Raw genomic sequence first — 27,927 nt, 5'->3', positions numbered from 1 at the left:
TAATAATCTAAAAGATATGTTAAATTAATTTTAAATTTTTATGTCTATTATAGTAGAAGCATAATTAAAAATTTTATACTCATTTAACTTTGTTAATGTCAGAAGACCCAAGATGCGGCCGTAGTGGAAATGAAAGCGATAGATAATATAATAATTAATTACAAATAAAAAGTTAAACAGCAAAAGTAATTGTAACATTTAAATCAAGAAGCGACGTTTTTCTTTCTTACAGACTTTAAAGATGTCCAACGATTTATCTTAAAATGGCGTCACAGCCTCACGGCGTATATATACACGGTGATTTATTATAGATATAAATTATTTAATTTTTGCTTTCACACCTATTTACAATGATTTAATGGATTCAGGCGTTACATTGCGGAAGTCCATCCTAAATAAGAAAGGACCAATATCTAGCCACCTCCGCACATGCAGTGGTTGTCGTGCATGAAAGTGCACCGCCCGCCAGCCCGCTCGTAAATGCGCATGCGACAGACAATGCCAACTACACAACCGCCACCGTAAATTCACTCAACACGTGTTTCACCCCTCCACGGGGCATCTTCAGGAGTTGCTACACAGATTAGTGCTAAACACCGAGTCTTATTTATTTACAATGACTCTGTATAAACTGACAACTTTAAATGTTATAACTATCTTTTATGTTGGAATATGTGAATCCAATGACTTCTTGCAGTACAAAGGCGTTTTACATTCTAAGCCACGAAAGAAATCAATTGCAGGCAATCGTTCAAGTATTCTGTTATAAGAACTGCACATTCAAAAGATTGTAAAGTTTAACTCGAAATTTTTTCGATAATAAATAATTATACATATTTAATGGAATCAGGCGTTACCTCGCAGAAGTACATCCTAACTAAGAAAGGGACTAATATTTAGCCACTTCCGCACATGCAGTGGTAGTCGTGAAACAAAGTGCACCGCCCGCCAGCCCGCTGATAAATGCGTATGCGGCAAACAATGCGAATTACACAACTACCACCGTTAAATCACTCAACACGTGTTTTACCCCTCCACGGGGCATCTTCAGGAGTTATGTTATACCGAATGGTTCCAAACACAGAGTCAAAAAACAAAAAAAGACTTGCTTAATTATATATAAATATCTGTAATTTATGTAAATATTATATGCTTTTATTTAAGTGCGTGTTTAATATTAATTACATAAAAAAGTATAGTAATTATCATGTATATATATATTTAGAAACTTGCGATCGTAGATCATAGGTTCGATTCTCGGGATGCAATCTTAAATAATTCACACTTAATTTATTAATTATATAGGTTTACCACTGGCCGTAAACAAGCTTTCTGATGATGCACAGCAGCGTCCTCTGCGTACCACAATACCACACTGCGATCGCCAACCCGACAAGGCGTGGCGATTATGGTATATCCCACCATAGATATCTTATGAAGAGGCATATGCATTTCAGTAGGATTGTATAGATTGAAAATATGATATGTACCAAGACATACACATGAAGTCTCTTTGCATCAAAGGTAATGACAATATTTTTTTTTCTTTTAATATGTAACATGCCAGTAACTCCAAGCAAAAACATTTTTTTTTCATTACGTTTTCTATTTCTACAGACTTTTAATTTTCGAATATGGTGTACATTATTTCACAATATATATCCACACATTTAAAGATTTTACATCTGTTTCCTAACAACCTATATATAAAGTTGTCCTATACAAAAATATCGAATCGAAATGAAGTGAAAGATCAATTAGTGAATAATTTAAACAAAATTGTTATGTATTTATAAAGTTATTGTCGTCATTTGGATTAATATTATTTCCTCTGCTTATATTTGTAATAATTTACAATAAAAATATTATTACAAAGCACAAGTTGCAGAACACTCTAAGACGGAACCCTAGGATCAAGAAGTGCCGTGAACACGCGTGATAACAAGCTACTAATAGATTTTTGTGTACGGTTCTCGGAAATTCTAACCGAGTACTATCTCGAACTTACTAGAACGTTCTCCGTAGTACAAATAGTACTCCGTAGTATTCCCCATGTCGACAGTTCAGTGTTGTTTTTCGAGTTATAAGATTAAGATCTACGATCATTGATACAAAGTGACTATTTGGTAAGTTATTTGTACAGTAATTTCTTGAGCGATTTGGAAACGTAGTTTGAACTAAGCGAAAGTAAACTTTGTGTTAAAGTAGGGTGACCATCTGATTTGTGAATAAAGGACTCCTTGTGAAATGTTAATGTTTCATTTAGAGTCAGAACCCACAGTACAACAATTTAAAACGTGAACAAAACACAAAGAAGATTTAAAGTAAAGGATAGACAATACGAATGCAGATATGAATTCATCATGGAAAGAGGATATTTCGTCGAATGAACCAAGTGCATTTCTAGATAGGACTGAATGCAATCTGTGAGAGAATTTCTAACATTGCAGCGAGGGAATGTACAGGATATACCAGTATCACTACTGCATGAGGCAATCTCTACATTCATAGCATTTTTTTTAATCTGTTCCCACTGGCATGCAGATCTAGTGACCTTTGATTTTTTTCTTTTTTTTAAGCTATCATCTTTCTGCATATTTTCTTCTTTCTCTTTCATTTTTTTATTCTTACGTCTTATATTTCATCTATCGTCAATCCTCTAAATTTTAGTATTATTAGGATCTATATTTCACAGGCTTTAGCATCCGTGCCTTTGTTTTTATATTTATTTTTAATTTATGCATTTTTATGATAATTTTTTTTCATGTTACAGTATTTATTTTTTTTATTAATTCTAATTTGAATCTTTTTTTTTTACAATAATTTTTTCGCTTTTACTAAACGCAGACAGTTGTGAGAGGGTTGCTGCTATTTGATACGAATCTACTCCCAGCTGCGAGGCACGACAGTGTTTTATAATTTTTCTTACACAATTTTCTCTTATGGGTAAATACAGTTAAAATTTATACATATTAACAATAATTTCAAGTCGCTACCCAAGCGCTACAGACCGTTAAATGCCTTGAGATTTAGGAGAATGTGCCGGGCCAACTCATCACAAGATTCTGCTGTGGATTTTTTCTTGAGAAGGTCCGGTAAGTTGAACGGAGGTATATAAAGGTTTTCGTATAAGGTCACGTGGTTACGTCTTTTGGATGCGAATCGGGAGCAGTGTCTGAGTAAGCGATGAAAAGTCTGTACTATGGAGTCGTCACATGGGCAAGTCTCATTATCGATTATTTTAAAACGGTGACCACTGCTTGCAGTACCCGTGCCCGCTTAGTAGTTTTGTGAGATGGAAAGATGTCTTGATGAGTTTTCGCAGTTTGTTTATGTCGGTGAGTTTCGAAAGGAGTCCTATGGTATGTCGACCCTGAGCCGAGCTCTCATATTGAGCCTGCCAAATGCGGTTGTGTTCAACGCGGATTGCGTTCTTCACGAAACTCATTGGGAAGTAGACATAAGCCGGTGTAGAGTTCATTGTGGCAGCGGCAGCCAAGTCGGCTGCCACGTTACCGACGACGCCTGTGTGGCTTTTGACCCAGGTAAAGTGTATCAGAGTGTGATACAGTATTTACTAAATATTTAATGGAATCAGGCGTTACCTCGCGGAAGTCCATCCTAAGTAAGAAAAGGACCAATAATTAGCCACTTCCGCACATGCATTGGTAGTCGTGCAATAAAATGCACCGCCCGCCAGCCCGCTGATAAATGCGGCAAACAATGCGACTCACACAACCGCCACCGCCAAATTACTCAACACGTGTTTCACCACTCCACGGGGCATCTTCAGGAGTTATGTTAGCTACTCTGTGTTTGTCTTAATCTAGTTTAACGACGTTCTAACAATGTTCAGTCTTTAAAATTATGCTTCGTACGACCATTTATTCACCCCTATTCCATATTGCAATCTTCAGGTTGTGCGCCAGTATCTATGTGGCATCGTTGAACCTTGCGATCGCATCTTGAGTCTCGTCCGTGCAATACGCGCACGTGTGTGACTTGATGTTGCTACCGCCGCATGGACACTATTATACAGCCCGAGGTCTGTTGTGCGATGGACAACGATGATCACCTCGCTCTTTAGCCCCTGAGCCTCGTGGATGGTGATCATCCTTGAACCTGTCTGGCGTGAGTTAGCTGTGTCGGGCAGATAATTTATTCACTGCCATTTCAGACTATTTTTCAAACCAAGCCGATAACCTTTGTTACTCAGCGCATCTCATCATTGCTCCACACCACTATTTCTCGGGTGCATTGTTCATCAGACAGTTCATTAGACATTTCGGTATTTTGGTCGAGAAGATGTTTGGCAGTTTATAAATGTTAATAGATTAAGTTCTTTAAATAAAGAAAATCTCGTTATAAAATTACAACTAGATTCCATAAAATAAGTCACAGATTTGTAGGCAACTTAACAGTACTAACTTAAAATACTATAAGATAAACTGTGATAACTTAAACATCAAGCTATGTATATATTTTTTTAATTTTACAGAAGTAAATAAAAACGTTTACGTGAGTAGAAGAGACGTATGTTCGATAGCAACAATGTTTTATTTATTAAAAATGTAGTTTGAAAATTTATTTTACACATAAATATTTTTAAATCATATACAGGCGAAGTATTTGACCTCTGCTTTGATGTTAAGCGAGGATTAAGTATAAAATGGTATAGGCTTGCTTAGAAGAAAACTTTATTATTTTATAAAACAATTGTTAATATTTATTACAAATAATAATACTCTCTCGTGAATAAATTCAGCGAATTATTGAGATCTATTAACGGAAGAATAGGTTTAATTATTAATTTATTTGTTGATTTACACTTTCGTATTAACCAAAATTATATTTAAAAAATAAAAAATGTAAATGTAACAAAATAATATAGATTAAATTAGTAATAAATAATATATAATTATAATATATACTTAATGTAAATACATTTAAACGTAATATAGAATTGTTTATTTAGATTAGAACCTAAATTTATAAGACAATTAGGTGTTTCAGTTCACGGGTTGCTGTATCATGCATCTAATTAAAAATCTGAATGAAAAGGCAGTATTGGTAGGTCAAACAGAACCTTACAACGTTAAGAACCTTCTCGGGGATATGCCTTATAATTTACAAAATTTTCAAAGCGATTAGATGTATGGTTTTTAAATCTATCTAGTACAAACAGATATATATATATATATATATATATATATATATATATATATAATAAGCGGTCCTTCGCCTGCTTACTGTGGCCCGCGCTGCCTTTTTTGAGTGTATTTTAATTATAACCTTTCCTTTTTGCATAAACTGAAAAAAAAATTGTCCAAGTTATAAGAGCTATAAATAGAACTTTTTACTATAAAAAGTGTCTATTTGTGAACTCCTTCTTAACCCCTCCTTGTAGAAATAATGTTAAAATCCGTTCTTAGCTGATCTTTACTTAGTATAAAAAGTATTTCTAAAAAAAAATTAGTTTCTTAGTTATATAGTTCCAGAGATATCGTGATGAGTGACATAGGTAGGAAATCTTTTACAAAATATGTGAAAATATCAATTTCAAATACTTTGTTCTTTACGGTACGGTATTAAAGAGTTTACCGCACCGATGGTTTTATACGTAGTGACAAGGACAGGCGTTTTACGTTGGCAAAGCCTGATAGGATGGCACCTCGAAGCTTTTAGCAATGTTTTTACTGCAACGTATAAACTAACACGTTTATCATTGCTCCACACCAGGGGTATGCAACCTTTTTAACCCTTTTCTTGATAATGTATCTGTAGAGATACATCAGAATAAAAAAAATAGTGGCATCAATTTTGAACGCAAAGTAATCATTTGCATGTGAATGTTTAGGTAATTTCTTAATTTTCGAACGCTTGTTCAATTTTTTCTGTTGGCATCCTTGGGTCTTAAAAGTCAAGTAGTATAAATATAAATGTAATATTAAAAAAAAAACTGCCAAGTTAAGGGTTGATCAAGTAACCAATTTAAATTTTAAAATTCTTTGGCGTGCTGCTCATAAATGTTGGCGACTGATTGAGACATTATTCATTTTTAATTTTTTTTTTCACTTTTTATATCGACAGTTTTATCGCTTGGCAGTATTGCATCTTCGTTTGCTTGTAAAAATTATAATCAAGTTACTACAACCATTTACTTAATCCGTTACAATCCACAAGCTCACCAGCAATAACACTTATTAATAACCTTTAAAACTCTATTTATAATAAACATTAAAATTAAAAAAGTATAATTAAAAAAAAAATGTTTTCTTATATAAAAAAATGCGCAGACGCATCGCGTTGGTATTACATTTCTTACGATTAATTATGTACTACCATTATATTATAATTAATTTTATCATATTATATTAATAGTAGAAAGTGGATAAAATTAATCATATTTTTAGAATGCAGCCCTCAGACCGACTGTTACTCCTCTCTGCTCAACACTAAATATAATATATACTAACACGAATATATTTAAATAATAGTGCTAGTAAGTACGTGATTAATTAAATGTGTACACATCATAGGGAGGGCTATGCTCGGAGTTTCGTTGCAAGATCGAATCAAAAATGAGGAGATTGGCAAAAGAACCAAGGACACTGATGTATATTTAATCGAATCAGGCGTTACCTTGCAAAAGTCCATTCTAAGTAAGAAAAGGACTAATATTTAGCCACTTCCGTACATGCAGTGGTAGTCGTGCAACAAAGTGAACAAACAAAAACAAAAAGTCAACGAAGTTTGGTGAAACACGTGTTGAGTAAATTAACGGTCGCAGTTGTGTAATTCGCATTGTTTGCCGCATACGCATTTGTCAGCGGGCTGGCGGGCGGTGCACTTTGTTACACGACTACCACTGCATGTGCGGAAGAGGCCAAAAATTCTCCTTTTCTTACACTGATGTATCTCGAAGGATTCTCTTTTATAATAGAAGAGAGATCATTCATATCAAGAAAATAGGCGATGTTTGCTTCCTCTATATTTCTCCCTCTCATGACTTCGTAATAAATGCCGATGTATTTAATGTTTACCTTATCATATCGGTGTGTGTAGTGAATGTTGCGGCTTTCATATCAGCTGATAAACTCTCAGTGCAAGGTTTCCTCCCAAAGATCGCTACAGTGATAGTTCTCGCGCTGCCCGCGTTCAGCTACTACTAGCGCCCTCTACTATGTTACCAGTCATTTTAGTAGGGGAATACCCATACCGTATCTGCCGACTCGTGGACATCTTTAGACAACCTGCACAAATGATATCCCGCCGCCTATTTAGACGAGCAATTCCTCGAGCTATGTCGGTGAATTTCGTTCTTCTGCGGAAAATAAACTTTTACGAAATGCGAACATAAATCTATATTGTACCGTGTCATACTCCGTATCAAATAATATATTAAAGTGTTTAAGTACGTCTCCAACGGTCATCGATTACACCAGTGATTCCCAAAGTGGTCTATATCGACCCCTAGGAGTCTATGACAACCTGCAAGGGGTCTACGTCAGCGAAAAAAAATTTGAGGGTCCATGAAATGAAAATAGGGGTCCACGATAGTGGATCTCAACACATACACTGATAGTACCTATTTACTTACATCATACTATAATATCAGAACATTTACATTATTTATAAAAGTACCTATGAAGTAAAAAAATTATTATATATGTTTATAAAATTGTGTAAGTTGTAGGATGTCGGTATTCGCTTTGTGGTCGCAATACATTTTGAACTTGTAAAAACCTAATAAATGTACAAATCCACATGTGTTTTTACTTTAAGTTTTTAACACTAAACTTCACTACAGTTAGAAATTTACAGGAAATCAATATCAGGTAAGTAGGGGGTCTACCCAACACGGAAAAACATGGCAAGGGGTCTACGACACAAAAAAGTTTGGGGAACTCTGGTTTACACTCATACATCGGTGCAACTTCATACAACTTGCAACAACACTTGACTTGCACCAATTATAACATGTTAAATCAATCATTGTGTACTATATATAGTGCACAATTGTTCCACGCCCGTTATCTCACGCGTTGTTTGTGCGCATTGAACTAGACAGAGCTAAGAATAGTAAATTAGTCTAAGTAAAAATAATAAATTAGTCTAAGGAATATTTCCACCAAATTTTCAAGTCTCTAAGAGTCACGGTTTCAAAGATATCATTTATACTTTGTACATTGGTGAAAACATACTATATATTTAAATAGATGTAGTGGACGGAAACTTACTACTTGGTATCACCGGGTCAAGAATAATTTTCGTCTGAATTTACACACCGAAAAAAAAAACATTCGACGCGAATGGTGCTAAATAAAAATGTGACTCCATTACTTTTAATTAAATCTTCAAATTAATTAACGCTTGTTTGACTTTATAAATGGCTTTTATCTAATAAATGCCATTATCAAAATTTTAAATAGTAATTGATTAATGGATATAATTATATCAGCTTGTTATACGAACAGGGACGTGAACCTAATTTGTAATATATTCCGTTCGTAAGCTGCTTTGGATTTCAAAATGATGCGAAGTAATTGAATGTTTTCTTTTAATGGCGCCCGCTATTGGGGGCCTTACGTTCCCCCATCTTGTTTATGGGACTGGAACGTTTTTATCTTTTAATGATTCACTTTCTTTTCTTTTTTATTTCCATGCTCTTCTGTCATATTTCACATGATCTATCTTTCTTCTACTTACATTCTATAATTTCTATCTTTCTTTTACTTACTTTCTACAGTTCATTCATCGCTTCGTTACTATCACAGCTTTTGATTATCACATTATTTTTACTTCATCTTATCTTATATTCTACATTTTATAATTTCGTTATATTACATTTTATCACTGATAACATAGTTCTTGTTTTATTTAATTCATAAATATTTCTTATTGTATTAGTTTTGTTTACATTTATTACATGTTTTGCTATATTTTTGCAATAATCAAGGTACACTTGCCGGTCGGGTTTTTCTTCTATAATTGAGGCATCGTGTCCTCAATTATTTTTTTTCTCGACCTGCTTTTGAAATCGCACCGAAGTCCATCGAACGCGGGAAAATGAGCTACAAGATAGACTACGGTCTGGTCCACGTCCGTTTCACAGAAGCACGAGGGATCCTCCTTGAGAACCGCCGAAGGTACTCAAAGAACCCCCCGTGCCCCGTGAAGAGCTGGAACAAGACCGCGTCTACCTCGATGATGTGGAGCACGCAGTAGGCTGAGACGGCGTCCGGGAAGAATTTCCGCGTTGTCAATGCCGTCGAACCTTCCATCTACCTCCTATTCCATTCGTCAAGCGTTCCCGGTCTAAGTTGTCGCTTGACGAATGTGATGGGGCATTCCTCGTAGTCTGGTCTTCTTTTGCACATCAGGGCCGCATTCTTGGCCAGTTGATCCGCGCTCTTATTCCCCTCCGTCTTCGCGTGCGCTTTCACCTAATATAATCTTACATCCTTTCCTGCTTATCTCGTGTAATTGAATGTTTAAATATTGTCACGACCGTGGTTTGAGGAAAGAGAAACGCAGACACACCAAAAATACGACTTTAAATGTCTAGAGTTCGGGCAATGAAACTGACAGCGATGCTACCCACAGCAGCTCTATCTCTCCGGTTCACATTTTATGAGTCTTCTTGTTTTTCACTTCTCTTCAGGATATAGACTGACCTAGAATTCCCCCAGTATCGGCTTTTATAGTCGCCAACGAGCATTCTAGTATGTAATGATTTTGATATTTGAAAGTCTAAAAATTATGATTTTGTCAATTTTCTGCAGTTACAAAACTATAATTTGGATACTCGTTCCAATGGATTTTAGTCATAACATCTTCTTGAATCTTTACTTAATATTTTGTTGTGTGACAGCTACATTGACTTTTCCTGCCTTCGTTAAAATATGTTAAAAAATACAGTAATAATATTTTAAAATTGAAAAGATTAAATATAATATTATAATGAAATAATTTAAAATACGAAAACGGCATTCTGTAATAAGGTTAAACCACAAAAATTGACAAAAATTTTGATTTTCAACCAAAGTAAACGAAATGTTCTGTTATAACAATAAACGAAATAAAATAAACTGTGTGAATCAGTGAAATCAATACAAATGAATATAACTGGAGTGTCTGTTTGTTATATTAAAGTAACCGTTTTTACTACACGCATATGAATATATATAAGGTCCATATATACTGATATTGGTAAATAGGTGATGTAAAAAGTAATAATGAACAATATATTTCTAATAAAACTATTAAGCAAAATAAACAACAAATGTCTTGTAAAAATATTGAAAAAAAAAGTAAATGGAACCTAAAAACCATTAAATAAAGTAAACGAAATCCTCTTATAAAACAATGAAACGGAAAAAAATTTGCTGATCCTAAAACCAACATTCGAAATCGATTCAACCACAGTCCAATAACGTCTAACGTTGAACACAAAATCTTTTGTAATACTAACACAACAATTAAATTAAAATACACAATAAATCTGTACAAATAAATAAAATTGGTTTGTATTAGATGGATTGGAAAGTAACAACGCTTTCTTTAGTTAAATTCATACGACTACATTTTAACAAGTTTTTTATTTCTTATCAATAACGTTTTACTATCTAGTATACAAATCAATGCCGAAGCGGTAAAAAATCAATCGGTTTTTCTGTAAAATATGTCAACAGAAACCACATTACTTTCCGGTATCCCTAATATAACAACCTCTTCTTACTATATGAATATATATACAGTACATATACATACATACAGTACATTTTTTTAATCTTCGTCTATCTGTCTGCCTGTTTGTTCCGGCTAATCTCTGAAATGGCTGAACCGTTTTTGACGAGACTTACACCAGCAGGTAGCTGATATACTCGTAATTAGGAGTAACTTAAGGAAAAATAACCTAAGTTAGTCCTTATTTTCAAATAATTCTTAAACGAATAAAAAACTAGAAAAACAGAATTTTTTTTGTTAAATTCTACGCGGGTCGCGGGTACATCTAGTCTCTTTTAAAGCTCCTAAAAATATGTAGGATTTCTACATATTTTTGATAAAACAATTAACCAAAGTAAACCGTAAAATAATTAAAAAATGTATATTAAAAATTTTAACCTAGTCATGAGTTCAAATAAGGCAATAAAACATTATATCAAAATATATATTAAAAATAATAACAAAAAAGCATGAGTTCAAATAAGGCAATAAAACAATATCCTTTTGTTCTTCGAAGCGGATAATTCATAATCGCCACGCTTGTTAGGCGGGCTGGCGATCGCAGTGTGATATTATTACGCAGAAGACGCTGCTATCAATCCTGTGAATATTTATTTGTGGGCAGTGATCATCCTATATAAGTATTGCGAGAAGTGTGAACTATATTGTATACCGGGAATCAACCCGCGACCAACGATTGCAAAATTCAATTTACCTCTGAATTAGTACTTTACAAAATAAATACATTTAAAAAACTTTTAAGTTAAACGATTTTTTGATATCCATATTGTGGTGGTTGTGGAAAAATATGTACCTAGTCCTAGTTACCTAGTTGGAACGGCGTCCATCTTGAATTTTAAATTTTGACATAATCATCGTGTTTTACTAGTGTAGCCCTTTCATTTGATACCCATATTGAGGGGGTTAATGAAAAATATGTAATCCGCCATTTTGTATCGGCAGCCATCTTAGATTTATAATGTTATTGATTTTATTATATTGTATTGTCATCTAAATTAAATGTGTGTACCAAATTTAAGATCAATCTGACAACGGGAAGGTGCTTAAATTTCAATTTCTAATTTTGACCCAAATAAACAAATTCCGTACGGGTTGAACTGTAACCGTTTAAAAACAATGTTACATTTTCTCTTCACGTTGCATGTCTCGTTGAGATTTTCAACGGTTTGATAGAATTGCATAACAAATTGGCGTTGGAATCGATACGATCGCCCGCGGTGACACTGATCTGCTCTCTGCAGGATACCACAAAGTCAATTAACGCTGTTAGTGGCAGATAGAAACAATCATATGTTCGTTTACCCGATAATCTTAGATATTAGCAAATAGAATACATAGATTATGTTCGAGAACTGTGGTAGCACAGAAGTAAATATCGTAAATCGTTCAACAATTGTTTTTATTTCTTCTGTTCTCTTTCTTCTGTTTGGTGTGGGACATGGAAGTTAAATCTTTCACTCCATAAGCGTTATTATCATTCAACCATCTTACATCGTTTTTTCTCCGTTCCTAATGTATCACAGATTATTTATAACATTATTCTCTCCTAGTTTTATGTTTTAACTTTTGTATCTTACATTTTATTATATTCTACAATTCATTTATTATTATTCATCTTTAGTATTTTTACATTCCTTTATTAATTTTAATAGTAATCTAATTTATATTTCTCTCAATTACATTCTTTATTGTTCTTCTACAGTACTTCAGTAATGATGGGCGATGATAAGTGTACTGTTGCTTCCACTGTCTATTTCCTTCTTGTTCACGTTCAATTTTATGTCTTACGAATGCAGGACAGCCGGTGATCAGGTTGATCATCATCTGGTCCACCCCCGGTTCACAGAAGCAAGAGAGACCCTCCTTAAGTTTAAACCGTTAAGGGTACTCTGAGAATCTCCTGTGTCACGTACACATCTAGACCACTTAACAAAGTCGAAAGAGGTTGAATATAGGTCACTTTCTACCAGTCCTATTGCTAATGTATGGAGGAGGCTTTTATCTAGGAATGGAAGTTCTACGGCTGATAATTATGTTATTAATTTATAGATCTTACCTAATAAACTGTCATTTAAATAAATCTAATTTTATTCCCAATGTAATGCTGTCAAAGAAGCTATTATCATAACACTTACTCGTATATCTACAGAAAAATAGAGGCAAGTACACATTTTTCTTTCTCAATTTAAAAAACAAGGCGTGGTTAGTTGAATATATATCGTAATGCGGCGTATATTTTGAGTTTTGTTATTCTTCTCCTTTTCAGAAGATGAACGCCCACTGTAAGGCACAGGCTTGCTCCAAAGATCATCACAGTGACCGGTGCTGCACTGCCTTTGTCCAGCGACCGCCCGCGACCCTAACTATATCATCGGTACACCACGGAGGGCCAATCCACCAGCCGTCTACTAGTTAGTTGTATTATTGGTCAATTTAAACGCATAAGTATAAGATATCATATCACAGCCAGGACCATGGATCGACAAGTGGTGTATTAGTAGGATGTTGACAAACAATGTAGATAGATGAACTTTCCTCTTCCATCCGCTCCTATTGGGAATTTATGGAGCAGGTATAAGACGAGTGAACGTCTTATGATTACTAAAATGAAGATCATGATGAAGGGTGATTATTGCGGACAGCTGCATTTGCGCAGAGCGGTCATATGTCCAGCACCTAGATGGAATGCGCCGAGCGTGCACATTCATGGACACCTACTGTCCCACGCCAAGATATCTCTCCCACCAGCTGACAGGCCCAGGGTACCGTAATCGCACCTTCTCTCTGACACGGTAGCTCGTAACATGGTATAGTTAGATTGTAACATTAAGTGTAGTTTGTGTAATGTAAATACTTAGTTGATTTATTCTTGTGTATGTCAATAAAGAAGAGTTTAGTAGCACAGCCAAATATCATTGGCGAATATAAAGCTCAACGAATCCGCTGGCTTAATCACTTGGAGCGAATGGGATCGGATCGGAGCGTGAAGGTAGCGTACCTGGAAAAACCGAGGGGTCGAAGACCAGTGGGTAGTCCCAGGTATCGCTGGGTCGATCGCGTTGAGGCAGACTTGCGCGAATTGAATGTCAACCAATGGCAGGCAATGGCGCAAGATAGTGGAAAGTGGAAGTCTCTTGTTTCAGAGGCCAAAGCTCACTTTGGGTCACTGAGCCAGCGGGGTAAGTAAGTAAGTAAGACATACTTGTCAATAAACGTATTTGTTTACTTTATCATGTGTTTCTTTTCGGAGTTAACCCCACGTGATGCGATACAGTCTACCAAATGTCAACGTATAAAGCGCCCCTGTGTAACGAGAATGGAGGAGTAATAGATATATAATAATATCTATATATAAACTCAATAAATATAAGATGTTATAAATTTTCATTCAAAATATTTTATTTATTACACAAAAAATTATATCCCTAATTTAAATATATCTTTGCAAGAAATGACTAGCTAAAAGGCAAAAAAGGGGTTCCCAAAATCACCGCAGCACAAGATTGAAATTAGTTACAAAAACGGGGTTTCAACCCGTGTGATACATGAATAGATTCAGTATCTAAAATAATAAATAATTTACGGTAAACTGTTTTTACACTAATTATATAAATATATATTTATCTATATTCTTTTTTGAATTTGGAATTAAATAGGTTTATTTAGGCAGGCGGTTTAAGTGGCGACCACAAGCCAGCAGACGCGGCGTGGGCAACCCATTAGATCGACAGACAATATGGTCAAGATCTACAGATGTCTCTCAATGCTGGAAGCGGTAAAATGATCAAAGTGATGATCTTCAGAAGATGCATAAATGTATAATGATGTAAAACTGCAACATACCGCTTTGAACATAGTGTGCAGTAAATGGTATAGTGTTTTAAATCTGCTACATAAGGTTTTATAATAAATAAGTATGAGAAATATTATATATGTATACATATACACATATATATATCCACTGTAGTGCACTTATCTGCAAGATATATATTTTTCTAAAGTATAAATAAAAGTCATGCATTTAAGGGTTAAGCCTTGCGGTGGAAGTCCATTGTAAAAAAGACATATATGTAGCGTGTGTTTAAGTTATATAAATATATATGTATATATAAGTCCACAAAGTAGAGAAACAACATTATTAAAGACGTGAGAAGACACTTGATGCAAACGGCTTCTAATCAGTCCTATTGAAAATCTGTTTCCTGCTCAAAATAGAGCAACATATATATTGCTAAACTGGTGATGATGATAGAAAATGTTTTAATTCTTCTCTATTTTTACTTAACCCTTTTCCTGATAATGTACCTGTAGAGATACATCAGAATTAAAAAAAAAAGTGGCATTAATTTTAAACGCAAAGTAATCATTTGTATATGAATGTTTAGGTAATTTCTTAATTTTCGAACGCTTGTTCAGTTTTTTTCTGTTGGCATCCTTGGGTCTTAAAAGTCAAGTGGTATAAATATTAATGTAATATTAAAAAAAATTGCCAAGTTAAGGGTTAAATATAAATTTGATTAAGTTTATTATACAAGGAACCGTTTCGATTGTCAAATGTCCGGATGAGAATTAAAGCCTCAATTGAAAGGACTTGAAATATAAAAAAGTTAATTATTTCTTCCAGAAGAGTTTAAAAGAAACTGGGTTAGAAAATCATTTTAATATTTCAAATTTTTAAGAAAGTTTTGAATCGGTAACAATCGGTTTTAGGTTAAAACAACTTTTCAAATTTTATAAAAGGTAACTATTATTATTTAATTTATTTTAACTAACCAAATTCCGTTATCAAACTAAAAAAATGTTTTCGTTTTGTACTTTTCTACTAAGAAACACACTTACTTCAAGGGGTATAACTCCACACGTAACAGATACATCGGCTATCGCTAGATGGGTCATCAGCAGGTCGACCCTGGACTTCCTGCGGCGAGTCCTGGCCAAGCTGATCAACACAGCCAGATTACCAAAAGCTCCAAGGGTCATTAAAACCCAATACGTGACTATCACTACATGCTGATCGCGTAGTAAAAGTTCTTCTATTGTTTTATTCACGTCGGGATAATCCGTACATTTTGAGGATTCGATGGCTTCCGAACTTCGATTGACACATTTAGTTTCGTTTACGAACATTTTTTATTTATTTCTGTTTGTCTTATTTTTAAATATTACACTATCGTGATCACAATTAACATATTTAAAGTTTATATATTTATTTATAACTTAAAATATCCATTTGAGAATTTAAAAAACATGTTATACACACATACGTAGCACAGTTTATTTCAACAATTCTTGTTATGATTATTATTTATTATAAGCATTACAACACTGAATTGTTAACTATACTTTCGAACACTAATAGGAAGCGGCCTAATCCCGTATAGGATAGAATTATACATTAATTAAAAGGTATTAACTTTATACACATTGATCACTTTAATATTTATATAATACATTTAAAATTATTACGAAATTCACAATGTTTAATATAATATTATATATGTTGGTTATTTTAAAATAAAAAACTTTCGTTATGAGTTCGAACGCCGCTACGCGAAGCACACGACGTACGCTCTACGCGGGTTCGTAGCAGATACTGTCTACGCCGTTGCTACGAAGTAGCGAGTTTCGTAAGAAGCTACATAAGTTAGGTATTGCAGGTGGTATGCGATGCAAAAAAGTAATTAAAAGGCTTTCAACGGAATTTATTCCGGAATGAAAATGCCAATAAAGGCTTTTGATAAAAAACTGACTTTATTTTCTTTCACATTTATTTAATAATGCTATGAAAATTAATATAGTTATAAGAATAAACTCCCTCTCTTAATAAAAAATTTAGCAAACACCATTACTACAAAAAGATGGTTCAAAAGCCTATTGGCAGAACAATTAATATAACTTTTCTCTAATTGTATATATTTAATATATATATTTAACCGCTCCGAAGTTGAAAATTTGTACACTATATATATATAATGCTATGAAAATTAATATAGTTATTGGAATAAACTCCCTCTCTTAATAAAAAATTTAGCAAACACCATTACTACAAAAAGACAGTTCAAAAGCCTATTGGCAGAACAATCAATATAACTTTTCCTTAATTGTATATATTTTAATATATATACATATATATGTTATTTGCGTGCTCTCTCTAAATCTTTCTTATGTATTAAACTTGAAATTAAAACATTAGAGAAATCTCCGGTCGTCAAATAATATTTTTCTTCTCTATCCTTCTCAAAAATTTGCCTATAATTCTTCTTTTTATGTTGAAATCTTCTGCATTTAAACAAACTCCCTTTCGTAATTAGACTCATTAAACCGTTACATATTTAATAAGAATTTTCGGGACATATTGACGAAATATTTATCTTTGATCGCGTATTATTTATTTATTTAGGTACACCAGAAGTATATATAAGTTATATGTACATTAAAAGTTGCCGTATCAATAATGTGTATGTTATGTGTTGCTTTATAGGTGGTAGGATGTTTAAAATCTACGACATTTATAAAAAAACATTAAATACGAATAAAAACCTGATCTTGGGTAATAGAAAACATCTACCTTACAACATTAGATATAAAAAGAAATATGAACGTGGAAATGTTTCTTCCGGCGCGAAATCTTCTTCAAGTAAAATGATTTAACTTTTGCTCATTTAGACTCTGTTATAAATACTAAACTATTGAAATATTAAAGTGGTTACTAAACTATATAAGAGTCAAGGCAATCGTTCAAGTGTTCTGTTATAAGAACTGCATATTCGAGAGATTGGAAAATGTAATCCGAAATTAGTGCATGCTTGTGTTATATATATTTAAATATCTAATAGATTCAGGTATACCTTGCGGAAGCCCCTCCTAACTAAGAAAGGGACTAATATATAGCTACTTTCGCTATGCAGCTGTCGTGCAAAGAAGTGCACTGCCCGCCCGCCCGCTGCGAAACACAGCTACCACCGTTAATTCACTCTACACGTGTTTCACCTCTCCACGGGGTATCCTCAGGAGATGTTCCACCGACTAGTGCCAAACACCAAGTGCTTAGGGTGGTGTACTTCATTGCACCACGACTGCTGCATAGCGGAAGTAGCTATATATTAGTCCCTTTCTTAGTTATATATTTATATATAGATATAGTATTATACAGTATTTATCATATATGTACATATCATAGTATATCATAGCTATATCATAACTAGATGACCTAGAGAACCGAGACTTGCGTTCGTAGGTCGCGGATTCGATTTCTAGGATCCTTTAGATCATTAACACTTTATGCATATATATATATTTACACTTTTTTCATTAGAAATAGGATTGCCACTGATCATAAACAAGCTTCAAAAGTATAGGCAGCAGCGTCCTTGCGTATCATAATAACATATTGCGATCGCCAACTAGTCAGCCAGGCGTGGCGATTATATCCTTTCACAGATAATTTTGGAAAAGGCTTATGCCTTGCAGTAGGCGTTTATACGAAACGACGATGTGATACATATTATTTTTAATGTTTTGTATTAATTTATTTATTGTATTGACATTTCTGCTTACTGATTATCTCTACGCCATTTTATTTATAAACGGTTTTATTTAGTTCGACCGTATGGAATTTATTTGTTTATTTAGGTCAAAATTAGAAATTGAAATTTAAGCACCTTCCCGTTGTCAGATTGATCTGAAATTTGGTACACACATTTAATTTAGATGACAATACAACATAATAAAAACAATAACATTATAAATCTAAGATGGCCGCCGATACAAAATGGCGGATTACATATTTTTCCTTTACCTCCTCAATATGGGTATCAAATAAAAAGGGCTACATTAGTAAAACACGATGATTAAGTCAAAATTTAAAATTCAAGATGGACGCCATTCCAATATGGCGGACTAGGTACATATTTTTCCGCAACCATCACAATATGGGTATCAAAAAACCGTTTAACTTAAAAGTTTTTTAAATGTATTTATTACGCCATTTAATTTGATAATTAGGGAATGTGTATTATTAAATCCGTAGTAATAATTATTATCAAAAGGATAAGAATATATAGCAGTCACGCTCCGTGTTGGTGACCACTATGGCCACTTTTATGTCAAAAAATTCTTGCGCGTTTAAATTAAAATTCGAAAGCCGAATCGAATTAGAATGCTACCATGTAGTCGCTGCCGTTGTTTGTACATATATATATTACTTTTTCCATTGGAATGCGACAGGCCAATATGCGATAGGCCTTCTAGTAGTACGATATATCCAGGGATATATAGTAAATTATAAGTCATTTTAGTATGTACTTATCTGAATTATGGAAACGAATTTTTCTTACTATTCCTATATATCAGAACATTGTTTATTATTTCTGAAACCCTTGTTTATTTTTTATTGCTTACTCTACATTATTTTACTTGTATAACCAAACATCTTTTGTAATGTGAGAAAGCGACCCGCAAATAAATTTGGGTTGACGACATCTGATGCCGTGTACTCTGCTTATACTTGACCCGTTTATCTATAAGGATGTGCATAATAAACAAATTGAATAAAGTCATAAAAATATTCCTTTACGACTTTTGCAATATGCACAGTGTTTATCCTTTTTTATATTATAATCCACAATAACACAGATCTAAAACACCATTAAGTGGACATTACTCTTTTTTAGTTATATATTGGTATGAAATAAAACTAACTTGCTACAATATCTATATTGATGGGTATTGTGAACATTATGTTTGTTGTACCAATCAAATGGTGAAGTGATAAAAGGATACATAAAAAATAATTACGAGTAAAAATTTCTTTTAATTTTTGCGATATAAAACAATGTACAGTACCCCGCTTTACGCGACCCCGTTATACGCGGTTTCACTATAACGCGAATTGCAAATTTCGCGCTCAAATGCCTCGAATTACGCGAAAGAGTGCATATAAATATAATGTAGTCATCAACTTCTCTATGGTGTCTTGACCATCTGTCAAACAATTGAAAACAGTGTTTGGTGTTATGAACGTATTTTATAAGAATGTAAACAAAACGTTACCCAAAAGACAATAGATGTATTTTTCCGTAAAAACTAAGAGTATGTGTTGCATAAAGTGTTCCTAGAATTAAAGTGATTGATTAAAATGATTTGTATTTTTTTGTAATAATTTTTGACTATGTTTAATCATTAACCTCGTTATACGCGAATTTCAGTTAACGCGATTTTTTTGGAACGTATCCCTCGCGTAAAGCGGGGTATTACTGTATTCGATAAATAAAAAAAGTATTATTACTTTTAAATATTAATGTTTATCGTTCACGCTTCGTATTGTTGGCCAGTACGGTCACAATATTTTTTATCTGAAATCATTCTTTTGCGTTTGAATTAAAATTCGAAAGCCGATTCGAATTCGGACGCCATTATGTCGCTGCCGTTGTTTTTTTTTTAATGGCCCTGTCGCTATTGAAGACCTCTCGTACCCCTAATTAGTTGGGATCAGGGTCTTTGTTTACAAATAAGTTTATCAGTTTTTCATCTTTATTCTTCACTCACTGTTATACTTCTCAATTTCTTTTATTCTTACCTTATTTCTATCACAATATCTTTCATTCCTTCTTGCTTTCATCGCCTTCCTTCCATCACCTTATTACTCTTAGGTGGCTAGGTACATTTTTTTATTCTTTATTTTATTATTTACATATTCTATTTTTTTATCACAGTTTTCTTTGGGTTGTGCTTTCTTAATACATTTCTACACTTTTCTTATTCTATTTTTCCTATTATTAATTGACTAGTTATTTTATTTGCAGTTTATTAGGTACCTACTTATCTATACTGTTTTGTTTCTATTAACAGTGTCACTCATCACCCTACGAGCAAAGTTGTGTAGGCTGCCGTTGTGTTAGAGTCGTGTGAATTGTAAATACTCTTTGGTATAAAACTTCTTCGATCGCTAGGCTGTCATCTGCCAAAGTCTAGAGGTAACTTAACTCCACCTACTATAAGCTCTAGTAATAATCACAGCAACTTTGATATAATAAAGTTTTTCTTCCGCTAGACTCGGAGCTTTTTCTCTTGGTCGAATAATAAAGTATATGTTCTACATAAGAACCAAACGCAATGATGTAATTCCAAGAATTATTCGTGTGAAGCACAGGTAAACATTATTGTCTGAAACATTTCTCAAGTTGCATTGAAGAAATAATTCATATATTTTCACTTTGTACTTAATATATGTTTACGTGTAATTTATGTGAATATATCTTCTTATTTAAGTATCTATTTTAATTAATTAGTGCTATTAGTAAATAGATAGTACGTTTAGTATTACATTATTTTAATGTCTGTCGGTCTGTCTTGTGAGGGATCTACCCACGTCGCATCTACCGGCTTGTGGTTGCCACTCGAGATACACTTTAAGGCTCCAAAGGTCATCGATTGCACTAGAGAATATATGTACATATATATATACATATTTATATATATATATATATATAAATGTGCAATAAAATGCACCGCCCGCCTGCCCGCTGATAAATGCGTATGCGGCAAACAATGCGAATCACACAACCGCCACCGCCAAATTACTCAACACATGTTTCACCCCTCCACCGGGCATCCCCAGGAGCTATGTTAAACCGATTAGTGCCAAACACAGAATCCAATGTTGGCACGGTGCATTTTATTACACTACTACCACTGCATGCGCGGAAGTGGCTAAATATTGGTCCTTTTCTTACTTAGGATGGACTTCCGCGAAGTAACGCCTGATGCCATTAAATATATAATTATAACACCCATCCCCAGACAAATATATGACATCAATAAAAACAATCATCTTTGTAAATTGATCATTCGAAAGTATGTTAATTTACTTTATTTTTTCTCGTGGAATAAGGCCTCGTCTCTTGCCACTTCGCAAATTATTAAACCTTTTTTTAAAGTAACCAATTACTTTGTATTTTATAAATACAACGTGTGTTTTATTATAAATCGAACCCGCGAACGGTGTTTGCAAACCAGTTATACATCACTGAACTATTCCTGAAACACATTAATATTCCTCCGTTTTAAGGCTTTATTTATCTTGTTCATAGTATCCCGCAAATAGTGTGCGATGTTCTATCAAACTTTGCATAAGTAAATACAAGTTGAAGGTGATACTTTCTCTAACGAACTCGAAAATAAGTCCTAATATTAAAGAAAAACTTTTCATTGCTTGTTCCAATTTTAAATGTTCCATCATTTGAAGTATTAAATATACCCCAATACCTAACTTTGCGTAGTGGTTACGTTCCAAAAAAACACGACGCAAATTGAAACGCGGCAAAGTGAATTAAGATTTTCTATAGCAAACCATGTAAAGATCGAAGATAGGTTCCAGGGTCACGAAAATACTACTTTTTTAAAAGAAAAATGAACAAAGTAAACATTAAAATAACAAAAATAATATAACTCTGCCAATAAATAAATTGGAATAATATTTACCTTTTTTGTAACAAGAAACAACACGTAAAAATTTATATAAATTTATTATTCTCTTTTAAAAAAAGCACAACACACTACGTTATTGAAACTGATTCGTATCGGAACAGCGCAAGATTTGTCACCGTGGCGATCTTTGAGGGAGATCTATTATTTGCAGTGGAGGTTTGTCGGCTGACAATAAATCATTTTTGGACCTCTATACGTGAGTTGATTGTAGCAACATCATACAAGAATCTTACTTAATTAAAATCGAAGGCTATCATTCCTTTACTGAAAAACATTAAAACTGGATCTAAAAGAATACCATCTTAATTCCAAACAAAAATAAATAAAATAACTTTATTTAATTGTGTAACAATAATAATAAATTTAAATGTAATTGTTTCATATTTGAACTCCGAATATATCATCACGTTTCGGAATTTCACGCTAAGCTTTGGTTACACATAAGGCTTCGCCGGAATGCTCACATCTTTTATCTTTTACCACAAGACAAGGTTCCAATTTCTTCATGATACACATGAGAGGTCTTTCAAATCATCAGAAAATTTGAAATTGAAATTTTTGCATATTCATCTCCGTTTATGGCCAAATCTTTAACCACACAGGCCGTTCGATTGTGGAATGATTTATCTCTGAATATAAGACGTGCTAACTCATTACCTATTTTTAAGAAAATGGTTAAGAACTATTCATTAGATCTATGATTATTTATCTGTTAATTCATTTGTTTTTCTTTATTCTTTTTAAGGCAAGTGCGATCCAAATCAGTTTGATGGTTTTATTTATTATCATACTACACCGTAATATAAATTACATCTTATTTATCATAAATATATATGTTATGTACATATGTATGTATGTTAGTGCATGTGTACGTTTTGTACACGTTAACTACACATTATTTATACTTCTACCTATTCCATGCTATGGTTGCCTATAAGAAATTGCCTTGTGTGATAAGATAAGATGATAAGATCGCCCATTGTGCTTTCTTGTTTAATATTATAAAACTATTTCAATGTATCTTATCATGTAAATAAAATTTAAATTAAAAAAAAATCAATTACAAAATGAAAATGATTTATTTTAAAAATCTTTTATTTATATCTTACGTATTAATATCACAGAACACACACATTTATAATTACAATTCTCACCCTTCGAATTAAGGGTAACGCATATAGAGAATTAAAATGGGAAAATGTTTTAGATAAGAAGAGCCTTTTCTCTACAATTCCCCAGCATAACCTCAAAACTTAAATCTATACAAGTAAATAAAATTGAAATTAAAATATTATTAATAATATTAATACTAAAATTATTCTAGAAATTGTATGTATACATATATACATACATATGTATGTATTTATATATGTATATATGTATATAGAAATAAAAAATATATATATAGAAATAAACCGAAATATTGACGATATTTTGAATTTGAATTTAGAATGTATACAACTAGAAGCACAGATAAACTATACACACCTAAAATTTCACAGAGTAATGTATACGATTTTAAAATAGAATCTCAAATAGTTTTCACGGAGTTTCTATTTTTTTTATTATTATTATGATCTATATTCGACAGACAGGATCCGTGCCTTTGTTTTTACATTTACATTTTATATATACGATTTTTTGGCCAAGTTTTTACATGTTACAGTGTTCACTAAATCTCTCAACTAAGTAAAGTTAAATGATTCTTATGATCATTTTTTTTTAAATCGTTGCTGTCTTGTTTTTTTTTAACGACGCCCTTACAATGACGAGTTTTAAAATTACATTTTGTGCGACCACTTCGTCTTCCCTACTTCATATTGCCATCCTCAGGTTATGCGTCAGTGTCTGTGCGGCAGTTGCCGTATTCACATCGAATATTTTATATTGCTACCACCACGGACACTGTTATACAGCACGAGGGTGTCTATTCGACGGAAAACGGTAACTGCTTCTCTCTTTTGCCCCTGAGCCTCCTTGATGGTGGAAATCCTTGAACCAATCTTCAGACGTTGGCTAATAAAAAAACTTATTTAACGGCTTGGGCGTGAGTTAGGTACAGATTTCTTTTTAATGGAATCAGGCGTTACCTTGCAGAAGTCCGTCCTAAGTAAGAAAAGGACCTATATTTAGCCACTTCCGCACATGTAGTGGTAGTCGATAAAAAATGCGTATGCGGCAAACAATGCGAATCACACAACTGCCACTACCAAATCACTCTGCTGAGTGCATTTATCAGCGGGCTGGCGGGCGGTGCACTTTGTTGCTCGACTACTACTGCATGTGCGGAAGTGGCTAAATATAGGTCCTCTTCTTACAGATTTGTCTGTTTCAAAATATTCTCCATAGAGAAAAGACGAGTAGGGAGTGCTCCACCTCCTTGAACTAGTTCTATTATCTAATAGATTCAGGCGTTACCTTGCGGATGTCCATCCTAAGTAAGAAAGGGACTAATACGTAGCTACTTCAGCTATGCATCGAGAGACTCGGTGTTTGGCACTAGTCGGTGTAAAATCTCCTGAGGATGTCCCGTGGAGGGGTGAAACACGTGTAGAGTGTTTATAACGGTGGTAGTTGTGTTTCGCATTGTTTACCGCACGCGCATTTATCAACCAACCGGCCGGCGGTGCACTTCATTGCACGACTACTGCTGCATAGCGGAAGTAGCTATATATTAATCCCCATCTTACTTAATTTCTATTGTTAAGTTTAATAAGGTAGTCAAACATCGTATTATTTTAAGGTTTATTACATTGTAAACAACTTCATAAAAGATATAACAATAGAATTATAGGTTCACCTCCAGCATTTTTTAGGTTTAATATGTAATTATAAATTGTTTTTGAAAATATGTATGTAATTTTTTTAAATCTGTGGCATTTATTATGTGTATATATCATATACTAATTTTGACATCAATAGAAAATATAATGAAGTCTAAGTTAAATAAAGAATTTTCTCATTTTAATTTTAATATAGAAGAAATAAAAGAGAGAGTCTAATTCAAACAATTAAGTACTTATGTGCTCTTCGAATGTTTCAAAAATGCAAGTAAAATTTTTAATTAACTACCACAAATATTTTCTTAGCAACTTACAAAGTCTTAATTGCAAAGCACAGAAATTTAAATTAATTAGTTTTTAATTTAGTTACTATAAGATAATTATTAAATTTTTTGAGATGTTAGTATAACTCGTTATTTTAGCTGATAGATGCCCAATGCATAAAAATATCTATAGGGGATATACCATAATCGCCACACTTGGCAGATGGGTTGGCGATCGCAGTGTGGTATTATGGTATGCAGAGGACGCTGCTGTCCATCCTCTGGAAACTTATTTATTAGCAGTGGCAACCCTATATTAATTAACACAAAGTGTGTCTAAGATTATATTTCAGGAATCAAACCCACGACTTACGATCGCAAATCTCAGTGTTCTACCACTGGGCTACTATTTAAATAGGATTTTTTTTTGAATAAACTGGAAAGAGATGAATTTTTAAAGTTATAGAGTATCTATACATATATAGTTGTATGTGTGCGTGCGTGTGTGTGCGTGTGCGTGCGTGCGTTCGTGTTTGCGTGTGCGTGAGTGTGTGCATGTGCGTGTGAGTGCGTGCATGCGTGCGTGCGTGTGTGTGCATTGACAGATGGCGGTTGTGTTGTTAGCATATATAAATATATATAAATATATATTTATATATATATATATATATATATATATATATAAATATTTTTACAAACTTAATATATAAATACAACTACCTAAAAGTCTTTAGGCTGTATATATATATATATATACAGGGGAGCGTGATTATAGGTGTAAATGCTTTAAATGCGTATGCGTATTCTCATTTGCTGACAAGTAATACAACGTATCGGAAATCAATATTTTCCGAAATAATATATAATTAAAACATTTTTTTTTTATCCTTTATACACTCAGCATTTGACCTCTGTCTCGCCTGATATTAAGCGATGGTGGTCTATGCTACAAGGTTGACTATTAGAAACCTATTCAGTCATGTCTTGAAGACTCCTAACTTTTAATTGGCTGGGATAATAACGCCGGTAAGTTCCACTTGGCTGTTCGCAATATAAATGTATTAGTAAAACGCTTAGTGCAAGTAAAATGTAATATAATGTATAGCGAAAAAAGCTTTCTTATTTAATTTATATTTAGTTATTGTTTTAAGTTTGTTACAAGATGAAATAGATCAGAGTTCCCCAAACTTTTTTGTGTCGTAGACTCCTTGCCATGTTTTTCCGTGTTGGGTAGACCCCCTACTTACCTGATATTGATTTCCTGTAAATTTCTAACTGTAGTGAAGTTTAGTTTAAAAAACACATGTTAATTCATACATTTATTATAATAATTGAATTTAAATTAAAACTACTCAAAATAAAATTTTGTATCTGTTATGTAAAATATATGTAACATTAAATAAACATAAAATAAACTATAAATAAAATAACATAAGCAATAAGTCAATATTTTTAGTGAGAAGAATGAACCTGATGCTTTAATAATAAATTATCAACATTTGCCGCCAATTTTGTAAGGGTTAATCTTAAATCTCCTCGGCTAATGATGTCCAGTCTGTTTCTTTATATTATTATTTATAAATAATGTAAATGTTTTGATATTATAAAATAGTATGATGCAAGTAAATAGGTACTATCAGTGTATGTGTTCAGATCCACTACCGTGGACCCCCATTTTCATTTGATGGACTCCCAAATATTTTTTCGCTGACGTAGACCCCATGCAGGATGTCATAGACCCCTAGGGGTCGATATAGACCACTTTGGGAATCACTGATATAGATTCCAGCAGGCAGAGCAATACCGATGATGGTGGCGGTCTTTAAGAGAATCCTGAACCTTGGGCATCTATCAGCTACAAGGATGATGAAGATTGATTATCATTTCAGCCGTCCACAGCTAGGATCAATGGAACTAGTTGGAACTAACCAGCGTCCAACGTCTGAAGACTTTTCCTATAATCCTGTGCTATGATTGCTGGAGTGTGATCTTTAAAGTCGCAGCTTCCATCTTCAACTTGGCAATCAGCTGGCCTATGTTCCTTTCCTTATTCTACGGATCTACTCACTCCTGGTTCGACCTCCTTGATAAGTATAAATCCTTAAAGACCTTTTAATGACCATATTCTTGAAGCCTCTAGTTCAATCCCCTATGAGTGAACAGAGTCTTTATTTACAATATTGTTTTGTAAATATTCATAATTAATTTCCATTCTCATCTTTCGTCCTTTTCAATGTCTTCTATTCTTTTCTGTAATCTGCTTCTCAATATCTTTCATTCCTTTACATATTTCCCTTCAATACATCGCTTCAATTCCTTCGTCTTCTCTTACTATCTCTACTCAGTTTCTTACTATCTACAGTACAATTCATATATTAGTGATATTGATATATTCTCGTGCTTTGTATCTTTTAAAAGACAATTTAATTTGAAATTACTTATTATAAATAATACAAATTAAACCTCATTGGAATGTGACGGCTTGCTGTGACTCGTAATTATTACTCTGTTGTGCAAAATGCCCTTGATTGTTGACCTCTGTTTGGTAGTTTTAGTTTTGCTTTATCATTGTATGACTTTGATTCATTAAATGTTCTTAGTGAGATAGTTATAAGGTAACAATTGTAACTAATTTCACATTTCTG

The 27,927-nt window shown here is 33.4% G+C and overlaps 1 protein-coding gene across 1 annotated transcript in view; it reads right to left on the bottom strand.

Moving 5' to 3' along the window:
* The window catches only part of LOC137923458 (adipokinetic hormone/corazonin-related peptide receptor variant I-like), a 38,116-nt gene extending 22,240 nt beyond the window's left edge, over positions 1–15,876 (bottom strand). The window contains exon 1 of the mRNA XM_068766717.1: positions 15,589–15,876. Coding sequence (XP_068622818.1) covers positions 15,589–15,876 — 288 coding nt within the window. The remainder of the gene's footprint in view (positions 1–15,588) is intronic.
* Positions 15,877–27,927: the final 12,051 nt, after the last annotated feature.

Source organism: Battus philenor, unplaced genomic scaffold, assembly GCF_028537555.1.
Source record: "Battus philenor isolate CCGP_79_NKW_IND1 unplaced genomic scaffold, ilBatPhil1.0.hap1 SCAF_21, whole genome shotgun sequence".
Classification (NCBI taxonomy): domain Eukaryota; kingdom Metazoa; phylum Arthropoda; class Insecta; order Lepidoptera; family Papilionidae; genus Battus; species Battus philenor.
The sequence above is the reverse complement of the archived record's forward strand: the minus strand, read 5'-3'. Positions and strand labels throughout refer to the sequence as shown.